Source organism: Geotrypetes seraphini, chromosome 4, assembly GCF_902459505.1.
Source record: "Geotrypetes seraphini chromosome 4, aGeoSer1.1, whole genome shotgun sequence".
In the NCBI taxonomy this organism is placed as follows: Eukaryota; Metazoa; Chordata; class Amphibia; order Gymnophiona; family Dermophiidae; genus Geotrypetes; species Geotrypetes seraphini.
The window spans coordinates 312,076,503-312,096,618 of record NC_047087.1 but is presented as its reverse complement, the minus strand read 5'-3'; the positions used below and the strand labels follow the sequence as shown (position 1 = coordinate 312,096,618).

At 47.3% G+C, this 20,116-nt stretch overlaps 1 protein-coding gene across 5 annotated transcripts in view; it reads right to left on the bottom strand.

Moving 5' to 3' along the window:
- TDRD1 (tudor domain containing 1) overlaps positions 1-20,116 on the bottom strand; it is a 613,801-nt gene that overhangs the window by 119,638 nt on the left and 474,047 nt on the right. For all 5 annotated transcript variants that reach the window (XM_033943145.1, XM_033943144.1, XM_033943148.1 and 2 more), the window contains one exon: positions 1,101-1,562. In XM_033943145.1, coding sequence (XP_033799036.1) covers positions 1,101-1,562 — 462 coding nt within the window. The remainder of the gene's footprint in view (positions 1-1,100; positions 1,563-20,116) is intronic.

The window sequence follows — 20,116 nt, the reverse complement described above, 5'->3', positions numbered from 1 at the left end:
CTGCCTAAGCTCTTTACTGCAGCTGGAAAGAAAGATCACTGCCTCAAGCTGAAAATTCTTCAATGCTGATCTTTGGGCTGCCAACCATACGGTATCTGACCGCACCCCTACTCTCATGAACCGACGGATGCATTACCATAAGGGAGAAGGTTGAAAAATGCAGCCGGCACCCAACGAGACAATGCTGAGCCTCCTATGGATGCCTAACAGCCTGCACTCAAACCTCTGCTAAGCAGTAGGTGAGGAAAGGTAAGCGGTACGGCTCCAAGCTCCAAAATACTTGGCTAACATGTATTACCAGGGATTGGCCTGTCAGCTGCAGACCTCAGTCTGCTTCTTCTCTTCACAGGTGGAGCTGACACTAAAGGTGATAAGCTCCGAGCACTTAAAAACACTAAATAAAAAAATCGAAAACACTGAATAAAATTTTTTTTTTAAAAAGAATAGAGCAGATCAGAACACTCCTGGCTCATTTAGACAAGGGAAAACTGCAGGTGGCAGTAAAGCTCCCTGTGAAATAGGGAGGGGAGTCACAGAAAAAATCTGGAGTAGATTCCTTCGGCATATGGTTCACAGCCATGGGGAGATAACTCACTTGTCCAGAATGACACACCTATTGCACTGGAAGAGGTTTTGCACTAAAGCAAGAGTGTTATCTGCCCTTCAGATAAGCGACTCTTAATGCAACCGAATAAACTAAGAAATCAGATCTGTGCCACCAAACAATCTATAAATGAAAAAGAAAAGCAGAGATGAAGGAATGTCAGGCAGGACACTGAAGCAGACATTTTCATTTATTGCTCTTATTTTCAAGCCTCCTTCCTGCTCTCATAAAGAAGGCAAGCAAGAGGAACCCAATAATTTATAGACATTAAAGCCATTATTAATGAAGTATAAATGCTGCAAACACCAAAGAATGGGCTTAGGCTAAAACACTTTAAAATAAGCTAGGTGTTGACGAAACACTACATGTGTATATTTGATTGCAAGAAGGGCTAAAATTAAAATACATGAGGACAGAACATGAAGTAAAAAAAACAGAACCAAATGAGAAGTCTTGAAGCCAAATAGACTTCTATATGCTAAACCATTTTAGTCACCTGTAGACTCCACTCCATCACCATGCTCTGCTCCTAGCATCATGTTGACCATGCTTCCTGGTCTTGGCACTGCACTGATTGCGCCTGCCAGCTCCATCTTTGGCACTGCACTGACCGCGCCCGCCAGCTCCATCTTTAGCACTGCAGTGGCTGCACCCGCCAGCTCCATCTTTGGCACTGCACTGGCCGCGCCCGCCAGCTCCATATTTGGCACTGCACTGGCCGCGCCCGCCAGCTCCATCTTTGGAATCTCAAGTTTGTCATCTTCCTTTACAGCCATGTGCTCAGTGATCAGCAATTTATTGATGCTCTGCAGACATTCTGAAGAATTATCAAGGATCTCAACAGCCACCTTATCCTTCTCAACATAAACGGTACAAGCTTGCAGCTTTACCCCATTAACATATGTCCGAAATCTTTCAGTAGCTTCTCGGCTCCATTCCTTTGATACAGGTATTACACCTAAAAGACCAAGCAGAGAGACATCAGGTTTGATACAAGATGGATTCTCATTTAATAGTACAATATTTAAATAAGCAGACCAACATATATTCAATTAACGTTTGTGAGGTGGGCTGTTTTGAATATTCTCTGTCCTTGGTGGAGAATACATTTTTATTTAAATCTCGATGCAACAATCAACAACAACTGTAATAGACATTACATCATTACCCCCAATACAGCATTTGATAAAACCTAACAGATACCAAAATCATAGAATGACCAGAGGCCTGTGTTCTTGTTCCTCCAATCATATTGAGCAAAGACAAGGACAAATCTAACATGATCATCCCTACCTGCATTCCTACCCTCCTCTTCTGACAACAACCCTCCCCCTAGGTAGCTCCAATTCTATTGTGTAACACAATTTTTTTTTTCCTGGGCAATAAGTGTAATTTTCTAATCGTTGATGCCTAAAAAAAATATTTAAAACGTCTTATTTCCATAAAACGTTGCTTTTGTGACCAGGTTGGTAAAATTTTGGAATTTACCTATTCAAAACGTGAATGCGCACAATTTCTATTTTTTTCATTCTTATAAAGTAATAAAAAGCAACATATGAATCACAATTAACATGTATTTATATTGAAGTTAAAAAAAAAGAAAGATGACCACAGAAGATTTAGAACTGAGTAGTTTTTTGAGATTTGTGATTATATTGTCACTTTCATGAATCAGCCCCAGATGTAGTCTTCCACCATTATATTGTCCTTGGTAGTGATGTTCGAAAGTCTAGTATATTCTGAAGGAAGCACTCACCTTGCTCCTCTGAGTGTGTTCCCATCTTGAATGTCTCAAGATAAGCATCAAGGACATGGCCTTTGAGAAACATCCTATAGCCCATTTTACTGTAACTTCACCGGATTTTCAACCAACTCCATGTAGTTTTCGGCCTTGTGATTGCCCAGAAAGCCCTAAAGCACTTCAACAAAGCTGTTCCAAGCCACTTTCTCCTTCCTAGTTAGCTTCTTGGGACATTTTCTACATGCAAGGATCTTCTTTATCTGTGGTTCAACAAAGATGCCAGCTTTGACCTTTGAATCAGATAGATTAGGGAAGATGTCTTGAAGCCTGCCGACTCCTTATCTAGAACTCTGACAAATAGTTTCATTAGGCCTAATTTAAAGTGCAGTGGTGGCATCAGCGCCTTCCAGGTCTCCACTAGTGGTTCCTATTTGACAATGTTTCTCCACATAGAGAATTCAGGTTCGCTGTGGCCAGTCCCAACTTTGTTAGTGTGCCTTTGTATCCCTGCTATCCCAAACACAAAGATAGTAGGGAAACTTGGTAAAACCACCTTGGAGATACATTAGGAATGCCTCCATTTTGAAGTCTCTGATGATTTCCCAGCCATACTCATCATACTTCAAGGCGCCTGGCAAGATCTTGATGCTGTTGTAATCCTCTGAAGTGCACTGAGTGAGCTCGTGGAAGAGACAGATACTTGTTCCTGCTATGGAGTAGCTCCTGGATGAGCCGTCAATGAAAAGATGCCACTCTATTGGGATACAAGCAATTCCAATTGCCTCAGACAGACTAGTCACATTGTGGAAGAAACAGAGCCCATCCTTGGTGGGTAAAGGTGAAAAAAGCTTAGTGATGCTTCTTCTGCACACTTTCATCCAATAAGTTCCGCTGCTTGAGCCTAGACATCAAAAACTCAGCAACATCTCTGATAAAGTCATTGAGGTCTTTTTGGTTTGGATGGTATGTGTTTCTCTCATCACCTGCACCACTGATATTATAAACTGGATCTGCATCATCTCCCTCACTCTCTGACTTGCTGCTCTCTTCTCAAAAAAGTTTTGCTTTCTCTCTGGGGGAGTGAGTATGGGGAGCTCAGGGCAATGTAGAACTGGGACAATGGATGAAGGAATGTCCAGATATGTGATGGCAGATGCATGTTTGCCAGTTCAATGTTTGGAAGGGTCGACCATGCAGAAGTAGCAGTTGCTTGAATAATAATAATAACAGTTTATATACCGCAATACCGTGAAGTTCTATGTGGTTTACAAAAGATTAAGCAAAGGTACAAATTGATTGACTTTAAGAGGGTGGAAGAAAGAAAATTAATAGGACAGGAAATCCATTGTTGAGGAGAAAGTGATCAATAGGACAAGTTAATCGCTATTGAGGGGAGAGAGATGAGTGGATCAGTTGTCTAGATGCTTTAGGAACAGGTGTGTATTTAGACGTTTCCTAAATTCCTCGTAAGTAGTAGGCGAAAGCAATTGTTCTAGGTCTTTACCCCACGATGCTGCCTGGTGTGAGAGAAGATGTTCATGGTGTTTTTTCAGTTTACAACCTCTCACTGGGGGGGGGGGAAACAAAGTTGGAATGTGAGCTTCTCTTGTGTCTGTTGGCTGAGAAGGAGAAAAGGTCAGTTATGTATTCAGGGGCAAGTCCATGTAGTGCTTTAAAGCAGAAGCAGGCGAATTCAAACTTTACGTGTGCCTCCATCAGCAGCCAATGCAACTGCCGGTAGTAGGGTGTCACGTGGTCAAATTTCTTTAGCCCAAAGATCAGTCTGACTGCTGCATTTTGCATCAATTGTAAACGTTGCATATTCTTTTGGGAAATTGCCAAATAGGCGATGTTATGGTGTCAGGTCAAAACCGTGGAAGACAAAGGCGTGCGTGGACAACTGAGCGCAGTGCGGAGGCGTGCGCTGAAGAAAATAACTGTTTTTAGGGGCTCTGACGGGGGTGTGTGTGTGGGGAACCCCCCCACTTTACTTTATACAGATCTCGCCGCGTTGTGGGGGGTTGTAACCAGCCACATTTTACTGAAAACTTCACTTTTTCCCTAAAAACAGGGAAAAAGTTAAGTTTACAGTATAATGAGGGGGGTTACAACCCCCCAAACCACCCACAACGCCGCCGCGATCTGTATTAAGTAAAGTGGGGGGCTCCCCAACAAAACCCCCTGTCGGAGCCCCTAAAAACTGTCATTTTCTTCGGCGCGCACCTCCGTCTTGCGCTCAGTTGTCGGTGCGCGCCTTTGTCTTCCACGGTTTTGTCTATGAACCAATGTTACAGTAGTCAAGTAGACTTAGTACGAGGGATTGGACCAGAGTTCTGAATGCCGATGTATCGAAATAAGCTTTAATGGATCCGAGTTTCCAGAATAGTCAGTGGGTTCCTACCAAATTTTTAAGATAGCAATCCTCATGGCTCTCTTTCCCCTCTGTACCAAGGAAGGAAATTCTGCTCCCTGTAGCTGGCTTTTACAAGTTACAGAAAGTTTCACTGACCCTGCTCTATTTGTTTTCTAACTTTTATACACAGTAAGACGTCATCTCTATGAACCTATAATATTTTGCCAAGCTTGCTGTCTGACTTTCCTGAGAGTTTTCTTAGCAAATCTGCTTGTGACACCTAATTTCCCTTGTTGTTCTTGGTTTGCATAGTCACACCTCGCCTCCAGCCCCCCTTCCCCCCAACTATCCAGCCTGCTCTTTGTTTTAGGGAACTGGCTGTGCCTATGTTTCGTTTCCTTGATAAGGTGCTCTTTTCTGGGAAATCACATGTTGCATTTCTCTTAGTTTCTGTTTCTGCTGTTCAAGGTTACACAGTAGTCACGTACTGTGTAAAAAGCTAACAGTACATTATATATTCTTCAAGGCTTCCATCTTGTCTTTATCCTCCATTTTGTGAACATTCTTTCTCACCCAATCTTCAGTGTACAACAAGAGATGAGCTAAATTATATAATTTTAAGTCTGGGATGGCCAAACCCCTCTTCCACAGTGATCTATTATATAGGACCAATGGAGAATGTATTTTTATAGCAATAAAAAGGAGCATTTAACCTAAAATAAAGAATTCTTAAGAATCTTTTTGTTTTATTAACATCCCTAAATAAATGCCACCTCCCACTAGAAAGATGAATGCTTACAAATTGCTAAAGTGGAGCAAATGGTTCACAGTTTAAAAACAGAGGCTGAACACATCCTCCCACAATAAATAGATTTTGGGGTTTTTAAAAAAATCTTTATTGAGTTCCCAAAGCTAACAAAAATGCAATACAATATCTATACAGATAATAGTAATCATATATGCACTTATAATAAATCAGAATCCATACAACATTAAAAAAAAACCACCCAACCAACATTTTCATAAGGGAATAGAACCAAACAAAAGAAATACCGCCCTCCTGCCCTCCCTCCCCCTGGGTGTGTGTGTATTATACCAACAGAAATAAAGGAAAAGACAACTATAATGAATCCATAAAAGATGTCAATGGGCCCCAAATTAACTTGAATCTCTTAGTATGCCTAACGTGACCATTTATTTTTTTTCCATCAAAACGAGACATCTATTAATTGTCAGTCCCACCCCCAATCCTGCCCTAGCCCCGCCCCAATTTCTTCCATTAATTTTTCATGTATTATGTAACCAGACAGGCATCGTGCCTGACCTGGTTCCAGCTAAAGTTCCTGCTAAGACACAAAAGAAAACCCGGAAGGGAATGGACAAGGATTGTTCTAGGGATGATTTGCAGGTTAACCACCAGGGGGGAGCCTGAAATCTCCAAGGATCTCCTGGAAGAGCAGTATCTAGGTCACCACAGGAGGAGCCCAAGAGCCCCAGGCAGGTCTGCTGACTCAGGTAGAATAGGGCGTGCCCCTGGAGTACAAAAACCAGCAGCTGAGAGCAAGCAGACAGGCAGGCTAGGGAGAAGGTTCAGACCTTTCCTCCCTGAGAGTCTCCTCGGGCCAAGCAGGGATGATGCAACCTCACCTATGGAGGTACAGGAGGCTGGAGAAATGCTGGAGGAAGTTCTTTCTGATGCTGATCTTCCAATGGAACTTGACAACCTGCCTGAGGAAGTAAGTCCTTGTGAGGAAGCCATGGAGGTTGGTCTTTCCATCAGCTGCAAGTCCTAATTGGCAGAAACAGTGAGTGTGTTTTCAGCTCCCTTTGATTGAAAGTGACTGTGTGCTGAACCTAGACCTTTTGGGATTTTTGCTTTTCTTTTTCTTTTAGGAAGCTGATAGTGTCTGTTTTGGGAGAGGTTTGCTGTTACCTGGGAGGGCATTTTGTAGGCTATATTATAGCTAAATGAAAGCAAACCTGTGACACTCTCCTTGGCCTGGCAGTTTAATGTAAGGCTGCCAGAGGCTTCACTAGAGGAAGCACTGTGTACAGTGAATTCAGTGACTTGAACTCCATTTTTGTACTAAACTGTACAACCTGTTTGGGAGCAGGTTGCATTGAGCTCTGAGGTGAGCCTAACCTCAGGGAAGGATAACCTGAAAAGGAAATAGTAAGGCAAGCAGTTGAGCTTTATTATTTGAACTGTTTATTGCTCTCACTTTTGAGTTTGGACTGTTTGAAGGTTTATGGTTTACTTACCTGTTTGTTTGGATTCATGATTTTCCTGATTTTTATGTTTGGAAAGAATAAATCTGAGGTATTTTGATTTACTACCTTTTTGGAACATTGTGGGTTTTTTTTATTTTTTAATGGTGTCAGTCCAAGCCTGCAGGGTGACTCCAGTCCGGGTCACACGCAAGTGCTATTATATCTTGTAACCACTGAGGGGTGCTGTTGAGTCCCGATCAGACCACAGTACGGGTTACAATACATATCTTATTAATTCATAAGGGTAACCATAAAAAAATTTTTTTTTTTTTTTAAACCTCATGGATCCAAGATGGCCACGGTTAGACTTGTCTGAGTTGCACGCTCAGAAGCCCACTCCTGATATTATTCTTTACTTTCTTATTTCATTCCTTAACTACAATGCCAAAGCGGAGAGGGAAGAGCTCTGCTGGGACCTCACGTAGCTCTTCCTTGGCCGGCTATGGTGACATAGAGGGGCTTTTGCGGCGTCCGCAGGTCACCCCTTCAACTACATCGGAGACGCCCCAGGAAAGTGGAACCGAGGCGGTCTCCCTGGGACCTGACACCACTCTGATTCCTGATGTTAGGGCTCCGCCCCCATGCCCTCACAGTGCCAGCTCCCCGTGAATGGAACAGTGCCTAGGAACACAGGCACTGCAAGTCCGTGAGGCCGATGAAATCTTAAACGGTGGAGCTGTGCTGGACTTGTCTCTTTTGGAGGGAAGTCCGAGTTTGGATCCTGAAGTCATGACCTATCGTGGAGACGGATCTTCCAAGGAGGGTGTACAGCGTGGGACAGAAGCAACTAACCAGCACTCTTTGGGGACATTTTCTTTCCCTCAAGTCCAGAAACCTCAAGAGGTAACTTTAGACTCTATTTGGGACCTTGCAGCAAATCTGCCTGCATTAATTAATCCTCAATTTCAACTTATGGATAATCAATTAAAGGCTCAAGCAATTGATATTAAAAATTTACAATCTGGAATGCTTGAATCAAAAAACTCTTTGGACAAAGTGAATCAGGAATTGACTTCGGCTAAAAAGACTCAAGAAACTTTGATAAAAGATAATTTGAATCTTAGGAGGAAATTAGAATCCTTGGAAAATCTGTAACATTCCAATAACATTAGATTAATTAACTTCCCTAGAAGTGCTGTGTATTCTCCTAGGAAATGTTAAAAAGATTTATGATGGAGGTCTTGGATATTACCGAGGAACAATTGCTTCCTTTATCCCAGGTTTACTATTTACCAGCAAAACTTCAAGATCAGCAGCAAGGAATTGCTCCTGACTTAAATGTAACAGAATTGCTTGAGCTGTCTGATAGTGAAGCTGTTACACCTGCTACATTGTTACTGACAGTAGCAATGCCACCAGATAAAAACTGGCTTATGAAGTGTTTCTTTAAGTATAAGCAGAAGTCTTTTTTAGGTTTAAAAGTACAAATGTAAATATATCCGGATTTGGCCAAGGATTCCAAAAACGTAGGAAGGAATTTTTGTTGTTGATACCGGGGGTTCTTGTATTAGGGGCAACATTTTAATTATGTCACCCTTGTAAATGTGTAGTGTGATATTCTTCACAAAAGTATGTTGTTGTTTTTTAACCTGCTCAATTGACAACTTTCCTATCACAGTCGTGACTGGAGAAGGAAAAAGATAAGATCTAAAAGATAAGTTTAAAAGCCCAATATAGGTAATGAGCTGAATATGTCAACTTGATTTCAGCCAAGTCAACCATTTGAGATCTTCATTAAATGTTTCTTTGATTCCGTTAAGTTTAATCTTGGAACCTACTAATTGAGGACTAGTGCTAGATTAATCAAGTATTGTTTCTTTATGCATTATTTTGTTTAAATAATTACTTTCTGCTTAAAGCTTTCTGTACAAGTTTATGCTTGATTGTATTAATATGAAAATGATAAATAAATTAAAAAATAATAATAAATTAAAAAACTACAAAGCACACTATACGCTAAGAAAATGTTAATTATCATTTATATTTGGGGGAGAGTCAAAGATGTCAAGGCAGATGACTTTAAAATATGCAATGTCACCTCAGTAACTATAGAAAAATAGACAAATATAGTGCAAAATATACACAGCAGATATAAATGCTCAAAACTGACACATTTTGTCCACTAAATTGAAAATAAAATAATTTTTCCTACCTTTGCTATCTGGTGATTTCATGAGTCTCTGGTTGCGTTTCCTTCTAACTGTGCATCCTTTTTTCATTTCTTTCTTTCTGCACTGAGTCACAATAATTGTCCCTTTCTATTCCCTCCCTCCTTACTTCCTATGTCCTTAGTGCCCCCAGTGCCTCCTTCCCATGTCCTTAGTGCCCCTTCCTATGTCCTTAGTGCCCCTTCCTATGTCCTTAGTGCCCCCAGTGCCCCTTCCTATCTCCTTAGTGCCCCCAGTGCCTCCTTCCCATGTGCTTAGTGCCCCCAGTGCCTCCTTTCCATGTCCTTAGTGCCCCTTCCTATGTCCTTAGTGCTCCCAGTGCCTCCTTCCCATGTCCTTAGTGCCTCTTCCTATGTCCTTAGTGCCCCCAGTGCCTCCTTCCCATGTCCTTAGTGCCCCCAGTGCTCCTTCCTATGTCACCTTCACTGCCTTCCAGCCTTTGTTCCACCCCTTCCCCCGAAGCTAGCCAGCCTACATTCCTCCCTCCCTGCTGCGCTAAAGCCAGCCTGTCTCCCTCCAGCGATGAAGCCTGCCCCTCCCCAGACCAGCCCCCGCAGCTGCTCCCTACTGCCACTTCAAACACCCCCACAAACACACAGTCTGCCGCTGCTGCCGACTGCCGACACTAAAGCAGTAAGGCCCAGGCGCCAGCCCACAAATCTTCTTCCAAGAAAAAGTTCCGGGCCAGCCAGATTGATCCAAACAAGTAGGGACATCCAGTTTCCAAGCACACCATCTCCAATTGGCTTACTGCTTGCATCTCTTTCTGCTATGCTCAGGCTGGACTGCATCTAGAGGGTCGAGAACTTTTGCTTTTGAAGGAAGAAGCGCCGAGGCCGCGCCGAGACCAGCGGCAGGGCACCAGCAGCGGGGCTCCAGAGCACAGCTCTGCCCCTCCCCCAATCTAGCAGGAGAGAACTTTTGCTTTTGAAGGAAGAAGCGCCGAGGCTGCGCCGAGACCAGTGGCAGGGCACCAGCGGCGGAGCTCCAGAGCACAGTTCCGCCCCTCCCCCGATCCAGCAGGGGAGAACTTTTGCTTTTGAAGGAAGAAGCGCCAATGGCGCGGGGCTGTTCGGCGCGCCGGCAAAGGCGCCTGCACCTTAGTGAGCGCCTTTGTGAAGCGACTGCAGGGAAGCCGACCGGACCTGGTGCAGATCAGACATCCACTACAGCAGTCTGCACTTCTCTCCAAACTGGTCCTTACACTGCATGATAAGTATAATCTAGCTACTGCATGACAAATCAAAATAGTGATAAGACCAAAACAAAAAAAAAGGAGGGGGGTTATCTGTTGTTAAGAAATAATAGTATAACCTATTGTACTGTTTATTTTAAAACCTATTGCTAAACAAAAAGTTACCATTACTCAGTACGTATAGCCTTTAAATCAGAAAGTATAGCCTATTGTAAGAAATCAGAAAGTATAGCCTATTGTAAGAAAAAAAAAAAAAAGGGGGGGGGCTATCTGTTGTATAGCCTTTAATCAGAACGTATAACCTATTGTTAAACCTATTGCTGAACAAAGTTACCATTACTCAGAACATATAGCCTTTAAATCAGAAAGTATAGCCTATTGTATCAAAAACTAAAATAACGGAAGGATCGGGAGCGGAGTAAGCCGCCAGAGGCCAAGATGGCGGATCCCGGGGCGCCCCTGTCGCCGGAGGCTCCTCACTCCTCCTGGGTTACCGCAGTCACAGCAGAGGTTCAGGCTGCCCTGGAGAGCTCTCTGGGGGACAAACTCCAGCGCATCCTTGATAAACTGGACACGTTGGACCAGCGCTTTGACTCCCTCACATCAGAGGTCAAGGAGACTCAGCAGCGGGTGAGTGCTGCTGAGGATCATGTCCAGCAGCTTGCCCAGGAGCAGTCCGCCCACACTACAGCGTTGGCGGCGTTGCGTGCCAAGGTGGATGACCTGGAGCATAGGTCCCGCCGTAATAATCTTCGGTTTGTTGGCCTGCCTGAATCGGTGCGGGATGTGGAGCTGGGGGCGTTATTGGAACGCTGGTTGCCTGAGTCTTTGTCTTTACCATCTTCTTCGGGCCCCCTGAGAGTGGAGAGGGCACATCGCTTGGGGCAGAGGAGAGAGAATGCCGACAGACCTCGAGTGGTTATCTGCCGTATCCTGAATTATCATCACAAGATGGAGGTCCTGCGTGCGTTGCGGCAGGGCAAGAAGCTCTTGTATGACAACAAGCAGATTCTTTGCTTTCGGGACTACTCGGCGGAGGTCTCTCAGGCACGGCGCAGGTTTTCACCTCTCTGCACCCGTCTCATCCAGCGCCACATTGCTTTTTCTCTGCAGTACCCGGCGCGCCTGAGATTGACACATCTGGGTAGAGCTCATCATTTCGACACCTTGGAGGCTGCCCAGCGTTTTGTGACGGAGATGATGACTGAAGACCCACCTCCGGGAGCTGCTGTGGACTGAGGAGACCCATTTTTGGGGACTGGTCTGTGGTTTGAGTTTGGACTGGGGGTTTCTCTCTTTTCCCCCTGTGTGGGGTCCCTATGTTTTTTTTGAGGGACTGCCTGGTTGGTGTGTGTGTGGATGGAGGGGGGTTGACCTGGTTGTTCTCTATTAGGTTGGGTCTGTTCCTGTTCTGTCTGGTTTGAGACTGGTTCTGGTTGGGAATTTGGATGGTGAGTGGGCTTCGAGGGTTGGTGTTGTGGCTGTGGTGTTCGGGGAGGGGAGGGGGGCTGAGGGTCTTTGGGGGTTTGGATGATGGAGGATATCTCTTACTATTCTCTGCGTTTAGGGATTTGTGGGTTGGGGGGTACTGGTCATTATCCCGTGGGAAGGTGTACCTAGTTTCCTGGAAGTGATGCCCTTTTTGGGGTGTCTTGGGTATAGATTGGGTGAGGGTTTGTGGTGGAGGGGGGATAGTGGGGTGGGGAGGGGGGGAGTTGGGGGGTGGGGGTGGGTCTTGCTGGGTGTCAGGGATTTGGTGGAATTTTTTGGGGGGGGGGGTGGGTTGGGGGTTTCTGTGCTAGGGGTTTGACTTGGTGGCAGGGGTATGGCTTGATTCTTGGGGCAGGAGGGGGCGAGAAGCCGGGGGAGCGGTGGCTGGGACGCTTCTCTGGCATTATACTGGTTCTTTCTTCTTGTGTGACTTGGCTATTGAGAGGTTTACTCTGGAATACACTTTAACTTCTTGGAATGTTGGGGGGATTCACTCCCCTATTAAGCGCTCCAAAATATTGCAGCGTTTAAATCGTTCTAAAACCTCTATTGCCTTTTTACAGGAGACCCGTTTATCATCAGTGGAGCATGCCAAGCTCTGTACCTGGTGGGTGGGTTCCTATTTGGAGGCGCCCGCTGTGGGGGGAAAGGGAGGTGTTGTTATTTTGTTTTGTAAGGGTCTTCGCCTACTCACCCAGAAAGTGCTCCGCGACCCCAGCGGGCGTTACATAGCTGCCTTAGTGTCCCTTGATAATCGGCCACTTTTGCTCTGCAATGTTTACGCTCCTAATAATCCTTCGGCCAGGTTTTTTAGGGGGCTTCGCAATCAACTCTTACAGTTTGGAGATGTTCCGATGCTGGTGGGCGGGGACTTTAATGAGGTACCGGACCCAAAGTTGGATCGCTCTGCTTCGTCAGGCAGAGAGACCTCTAAACTTTATACGGGTGGCCAACTTATGGAATCCTCCTTGGAGTTGCTTGATGCGTGGCGGGTGCTACACCCGTTGGAGAGGGATTACTCCCACTTGTCCAGGGCGCACGGGACGCTTTCCCGAATTGATTTTATCCTTATTTCTCGCGCGCTGCTTCCCCGGGTACTGGGGGTTACTATGGGTCCCATTGAAATATCTGACCACGCTTGGGTGGGATTTCGGTGGACTTGGGGAGACTCTCCGAACAACAGAGTGTCCTGGCGGTTTCCCTGCTACCTGTATAGGGATACCCGTTTTCACGAGTTTTTGATTCAGCGCTGGCGGGATTTCCAACTTAATAATCGGCAGCATCGTGATGATCCCATTCTCTACTGGGAGACGGCTAAGGCTGTTTTAAGGGGGGATGTCATTTCTTATGTGGCCAGGGAGTCGAAGCTGAAGCATAGGCGGATTCTGGCGTTAGAGCGGAAGGCGACTGTGTTGAGACGCCAGTACGGTAGAGCGCCCTCATTCCAGCTTCGAGCGCAACTTTTGGAGGTCCAGCAGGAACTGAATGAATTGTTGCATCTCCGGGCTCTGCGGACGAGGGAGTACTTTAAGTTTCATTTATTTCGATTTGCGAATAAGAGTAGTCGATTGTTGGCCCGCCTGGCGCATCCGAGGGGAGGACCTGAGAGCATATCGGTGCTTCGGGGCCCTTCTGGGAAGCTGCATCATAGGCCGGAGGAGATTTGTGAACTGTTGCAGGAATTTTTCGCTGAGGTGTATAAAGATCCTGGCCCTGAGCTTTTGGATGGGCAACTTTACCTTGACAGCCTCGATTTGCCTAGCTTATCTCAGCGGGAGGGGGCCGTTTTGGATCTTCCCATTACCGCAGAGGAGGTGGAAGGGGCGATTGGGGTCAGTCCGTTGGGAAAGGCGCCGGGCCCGGATGGGTTTCGGAGTGAGTTCTATAAGTTGTTGGTGACGGACGTGGCGCCGGTGCTGGCTGAGGTTTACAATCTGAGTGTTGCTAAGGGCTTTCTCCCTCGCTACGTAAATCTAGCGTCTATTGTAGCTCTCCCTAAGCCTGGTAAGGACCCTCTTTTGCCGGAATCGTACCGTCCTATATCATTGTTGAACTATGAGGCGAAGCTTTTGGCTAAACTTTTGGCTACCCGCCTGGCGCGCGTTTTGCCATCGGTGATATCTGACTCTCAGGTGGGGTTTGTGCGGGATAGGCCGGTGGCTAAGAATATCCGGCGCATTTTGTTAGCGTTGGAACGGGTGGGACAGGACGGTAGCCCCGCCATGCTCATTAGTTTTGATGCCGAGAAGGCGTTCGATAAGGTGCGTTGGGGCTACCTTTTTGCGGTCCTGAGGTCGTACGGATTGGGCCCCTTCTTTTTTGTGCAATCCTGGCGCTGTATAGTGATCCAGAGGCGAGGATCTCGGTCGGTGGGACTTGCTCGGGTTTTTTTCCTATTTGCCGAGGGACTCGCCAGGGCTGCCCCTTGTCTCTGCTCCTGTTTGTGCTTTCTTTAGACCCGCTTCTTCGGGAGCTTCAGGGGAATGCGGATATTCGGGGATTGGTCTTGGGAGATTCCCATTTTAAACCTGCGGCGTTTGCGGATGACCTATTGGTCTTTTTAACGGAGCCACAGCGATCTTTGCCAGTATTGTTGGAAAGCCTTCGGGAATATGGAGATTTCTCCGGTTTCGCCTTGAATTTCGCGAAATCTGAGGCGCTGGCTTCCTCGGCTCACCTTCGGCGGTTTTGGGGGGATAGTTTCCCGTTGCGCTGGGCTGACTCCTCCTTTAGATATCTGGGGATCCTGCTGACTATGGATGTGGTCCAATTGTATTGTCTTAACTTGGATAAACTCCTTGCGGATACTAAACGGTTACTAGCCAAATGGCAGGCGTTGCCGCTATCTTTGTTGGGACGAATTCATTTATTTCGTATGGTTGTCTTCCCGAGATGGCTCTACGTGCTTCAGACTCTTCCCCTTTCTTTGTTGCAGAGGGATATTCGTTCCCTCACCTCCCTCTTGATCCGGTTTTGTTGGGGTGGACGACGACCTAAATTGAAATGGTTCCAGTTAGTGGGGCCTGCCTCCGGGGGTGGTTTGGGGGTACCTGACATCAGGGTTTATAACCAGGCCTGTTTGCTTCGTCATATTAGTGATTGGGTACCTCTTTTTATACGGATCTTGCTCTGGAGCGAGATCACTTCTATCCCCTTCATCTATTGTATCTTCTTCATGCCCCGTTATCTAAACTGCTGCGACTTTGTAGGCGTAGTGTCTTGTTTCGGTCCTTGTGGACAGTGTGGCATCAAATCCTTCGGTTGTGGAATCAGGACTCTCATACTAGTGCACTTCTCCCGTTGGTGGGGAATTTAGCTTTCCCCCCGGGGGTGGGACCTTCCGTGTTTGGTCGTTGGAGGGCTCGGGGGGTGGAACAGTTGCGGCATGTTCTGCGGGATGATGGGACTCTCTTAACTGGTGCTGAATTAGTGGAGAGGGGGGTTCCTGAGCTTGGGCTTCCTTTTGCTTATTGTCAACTTAGTCACTACGTGGCTTCCCTCCAGGGGACTTCTTTGCAAGAGGATTTTGGGACCCGGCTCCATACTTTTTTGACTGCAGATCCGGATTCCAAGGTATCTATCTCTGTTTTGCATGGCCAGATCCTGGCTCTTTGCCGCCGAGGGTTTTCCCTGGTATTCTGGAGGCATGGCAGCGGGACTTGGGGGGAACATTTTTGTTAACTGCCCTTAGACGCACTGCGGGCTTGGTCCATAGTGCTGAATTGCGTGAATGTCATTTTCGCACTGTCCTGAGGGCCTATGCTTCCCAGAGTCAGGCGTACCATATGGGTTGTATTGATACTCAATTATGCATCCGCTATTCGGTGGAGGTAAATTCTTACTTTCATGGTATTTGGAGTTGTGAGGGGATTCAGGTATTCTGGACGGAGCTGGCCTCCTTTTTACAGGGCTTGTTGCGAACCCCTGTGCCAGTCTCAGTGCAGTCTATGCTGTTTGCCCATTTCTCTTTCTTGAATATGTACACTTCTTATGAAAAGTTATTTCTAAGTAAATGTTTTATTTTAGGGAAGAAATGTATCTTGTGTTGCTGGCTTTCTACTGAACCACCTTCTTTCTGGTTTTGGAGGAATCGCCTTCATGAACTTCTGGGTTGGGAGGCCCGCTTGGCCTGTTCTTCTCGGCGCCGGAGCAGAGACTTTGTTCACACTTGGACTCCGTATTTGAACATTTTGGCTCCTGAGAGTCGTAGTCGTGTTCTGAATAGACTTCACCTCTGATTCAATGCTTTTATGTGTCTTAGCTGTTCCCTGCCTATGCATTTGTTTTTTGTATCTGGGTGGGGGGATGGGGAGGGGAGGGTGGGGGGTTGGGGATTCTTGCTGTGGGGTGGGGGTGCGGTGGGTCCGGGGAGGGCATAAGAGTCCAGTCCTCCGTGGGTGTTTGATGAAAATGCATACCATGGTTGTTATTACTTTTGTATTTACTACTGCTTAATAAAATAGATTTGAACAAAAAAAAACTAAAATAAAATAAAATAAAGGAGGGGCTATCTGTTGTTAAGAAATAATAGTATAACCTACTGCGCAACAAATCACTTGCCGGTAGTGCAGTACTCCGGTGATTCAGCAACAGATAACACATAGCTAACGCATAGCGAGCACACAGCGAACAGACTAAACAACACCCAGCAGGCAAAACAGGCAAACCAACCAACTCACACCAACAACCGAAATACAAACCCAGGTATTAAAAAAAAAAAAAAAAAGACCAAGAATGGCAGGGAAGACGAGTAGCACCAAGACTACAATCAAGATCAACCCCCCCAGCTGCTGAAGAGATCCAGATGAAGGCCACAGTCTCCGTGCAGACTGAGGACCCCCCTCCCCCCGATGGACGGCGGATATCTCAATACAGACTGAAGCTGAACCTCACCTGAAGACTTCAGTCTCTGTGCAGACGGAAGAGGACACCCAGCAACAACTCAACAGGGACATCCTACAGGAACTGACAAGTCTGAGGGAAGAAGTGCAGCGGCTAAGAAGTATCTGAGAGAACGAGGCTTTCATCGATGGAGTCCTCCTAGAACTATCTCAGGTCTCTGAGCAAGGGCAAGAAGTCAGGCCAGCTGGGGTACAAGAAGAGACTAGAGACGAGGGCACCTGGCAACTAGTCACCTCAGCAAGTAAACAAGAAGAGACTCGAGACAAGGATACCTGGCAACTAGTCACCTCTGCAAGCAAACACAGAAGGCGGTCCGCGACTCCTCTAGAGCAGTGTTTTTCAACCGCTGTTCCGCGGCACACTAGTGTGCCGCGAGATGTTGCCTGGTGTGCCGTATGGTCAGGGCCGCCATCAGGGCAGTACCACCAGTCTAGGGAGAGGGGCGGTCCGCCCCACGTGGACAGGAGAGAGCTGGACGGGGGACCCGCGGAGTTCAATACATCTCGAGCCGCGAGGCTCGTCTTCTGTTCCTGCCTGCCCTGCAGCTAACATATAGCCGATCGCAAGCGTTCCCCGATGTCAGCGCTGACGTCGGAGGGAGGGCTTAAGCAAAGCCTGCCCTCCGACGTCAGCGCTGACGTCGGAGAATACTTCCGTTCGGCTATTTGTGCGCGGCAGGGCAGGCAGGAAGCAGAAGACAAGCCTCGCGGCTTGAGCTTCGTTTTGCTGAGAAAGTTGCAAAGATGGGCTGGGAGGCAAACACGGAACACAAAAGGGGGGAGGGAGTGCATTTTGGACACAAGGCATGAACTTGGGAGAGAGGAAGGGAGGGAAAGAGATGCTGAGGTGGGGGAGGGAATGCGTTTTTGGACACAGAAAAAATGGACTTGGGAGAGAGGAAGGGAGGGAAAGAGATGCTGAGGTGGGGGAGGGAATGGGTTTTTGGACACAGAAGGCATGGACTTGGGAGAGAGGAAGGGAGGGAAAGAGATGCTGAGGTGGGGGAGGGAATGGGTTTTTGGACACAGAAGGCATGGACTTGGGAGAGAGGAAGGGAGGAAAAGAGATGCTGAGGTGGGGGAGGGAATGCGTTTTTGGACACAGAAGAAATGGACTTGGGAGAGAGGAAGGGAGGGAAAGAGATGCTGAGGTGGGGGAGGGAATGAGTGTTTGGACACAGAAGGCATGGACTTGGGAGAGAGGAAGGGAGGGAAAGAGATGCTGAGGTGGGGGAGGGAATGCGTTTTTGGACACAGAAGAAATGGACTTGGGAGAGAGGAAGGGAGGGAAAGAGATGCTGAGGTGGGGGAGGGAATGCGTTTTTGGACACAGAAGAAATGGACTTGGGAGAGAGGAAGGGAGGGAAAGAGATGCTGAGGTGGGGGAGGGAATGAGTGTTTGGACACAGAAGGCATGGACTTTGGAGAGAGGAAGGGAGGGAAAGAGATGCTGAGGTGGGGGAGGGAATGCGTTTTTGGACACAGAAGGCATGGACTTGGGAGAGAGGAAGGGAGGAAAAGAGATGCTGAGGTGGGGGAGGGAATGCGTTTTTGGACACAGAAGAAATGGACTTGGGAGAGAGGAAGGGAGGGAAAGAGATGCTGAGGTGGGGGAGGGAATGAGTGTTTGGACACAGAAGGCATGGACTTTGGAGAGAGGAAGGGAGGGAAAGAGATGCTGAGGTGGGGGAGGGAATGCGTTTTTGGACACAGAAGAAATGGACTTGGGAGAGAGGAAGGGAGGGAAAGAGATGCTGAGGTGGGGGAGGGAATGGGTTTTTGGACACAGAAGGCATGGACTTGGGAGAGAGGAAGGGAGGGAAAGAGATGCTGAGGTAGGGGAGGGAATGCGTTTTTGGACACAGAAGAAATGGACTTGGGAGAGAGGAAGGGAGGGAAAGAGATGCTGAGGTGGGGGAGGGAATGCATTTTTGGACACAGAAGAAATGGACTTGGGAGAGAGGAAGGGAGGGAAAGAGATGCTGAGGTGGGGGAGGGAATGAGTGTTTGGACACAGAAGGCATGGACTTTGGAGAGAGGAAGGGAGGGAAAGAGATGGTTGTGTACACGGGGAATAGAAGAAAGGAGAATTTTTGGTCATAGGGAGGGAATGAGGTACAGATAGTGGCATACCAGGGTGGGGGGGGGGCGGTCTGCCCCACCCCGGGTTTACGTCCCAAGGGGGTGCACAGCTGGCCACCCTCCAGTGTTGTCCCTAGGCCGGCAAACTGCGGCTCTTTAGCCACTTGAGTGCCACCGCCGCCATCGGGAACAGGCCGGCGCCAAGTTCTCCCTGCTTTTCCCTGTGGGGCCGGCCAACTCTCGCCACTCGCGTCAATTCTGACATCGAAGAGGACGTTCTGGGCCAGCCAATCGCTGCCTGGCTGGCCTAGAACGTCCTCTCCGACGTTAGAATTGACGACAGGTGGCGAGAGTTGGTCGGCCCTTCGGGGAAGAGAAGCAGGGAGAACTCGGTGCCAGCCTGTTCCCGATGGCGGCAGTGGCAGCCTATTCCCCAGTGGCGGTGGCAGCATTATAAAATACTTTCTTTGTGTTTATTTGATTCCTATATATTTATATATAGTCAATATAGGCACAGTTAAATTTTTTAACTTTTTCTAATGGTGGTGTGCCTCGTGATTTTTTTCATGAAACAAGTGTGCCTTTGCCCAAAAAAGGTTGAAAAACACTGCTCTAGAGTATCTTTAAGCAAGCACAACAACCTTACATCAACTCCGCAGATCACCCTGAGCAACAGATTTCAGCTCCTACAAGAAAGTCCCGCCAGCAGAACTAAGGAGGACATTCGGGAAGACATCCAAGAGTGCAATCTCGAAACCCAGCAGATGACCCCAAATCATGAAGTAATGAATCAGCACCCCCTCAAGAAATGCAGAGTAGCTGTCATTGGGTCATTGGGGACTCTATGCTGCGGGGAACTGAGGGGCTGGTATGCAGACCTGATCTACAAGCAAGAGAGGTCTGCTGTCTACCAGGAGCCAAGATCCGGGATGTGAATACCTGCATAGGCAAGATAATCAAGCCCCAAGACCACTACACCCAATGCTCCTCATCCACGTTGGGACAAATGACAGCCAGGAACTCCCTGGAGCAGATACAGGAAGACTTCAGAGCCCTAGGAGAAAAACTGAAGCAAATGGAAGTGCAAGTGGTCTTCTCCTCAATCCTACCGGTAAGAGACAAAGGGAGAGCCAATGAAGAACGGATCAAGAGGACTAACGAGTGCTAAGGGGTTGGTGCAAGGAGATGAACTTTGGCTTCTTGTACCACGGAGGGGCACTTCAAGGACTGCATGGGCCTGATGGCCTACATCTAACCAGAAGAGGGAAAAACATCCTGGGATGACGCCTGGCTCACTTGCTTCAAAAAGC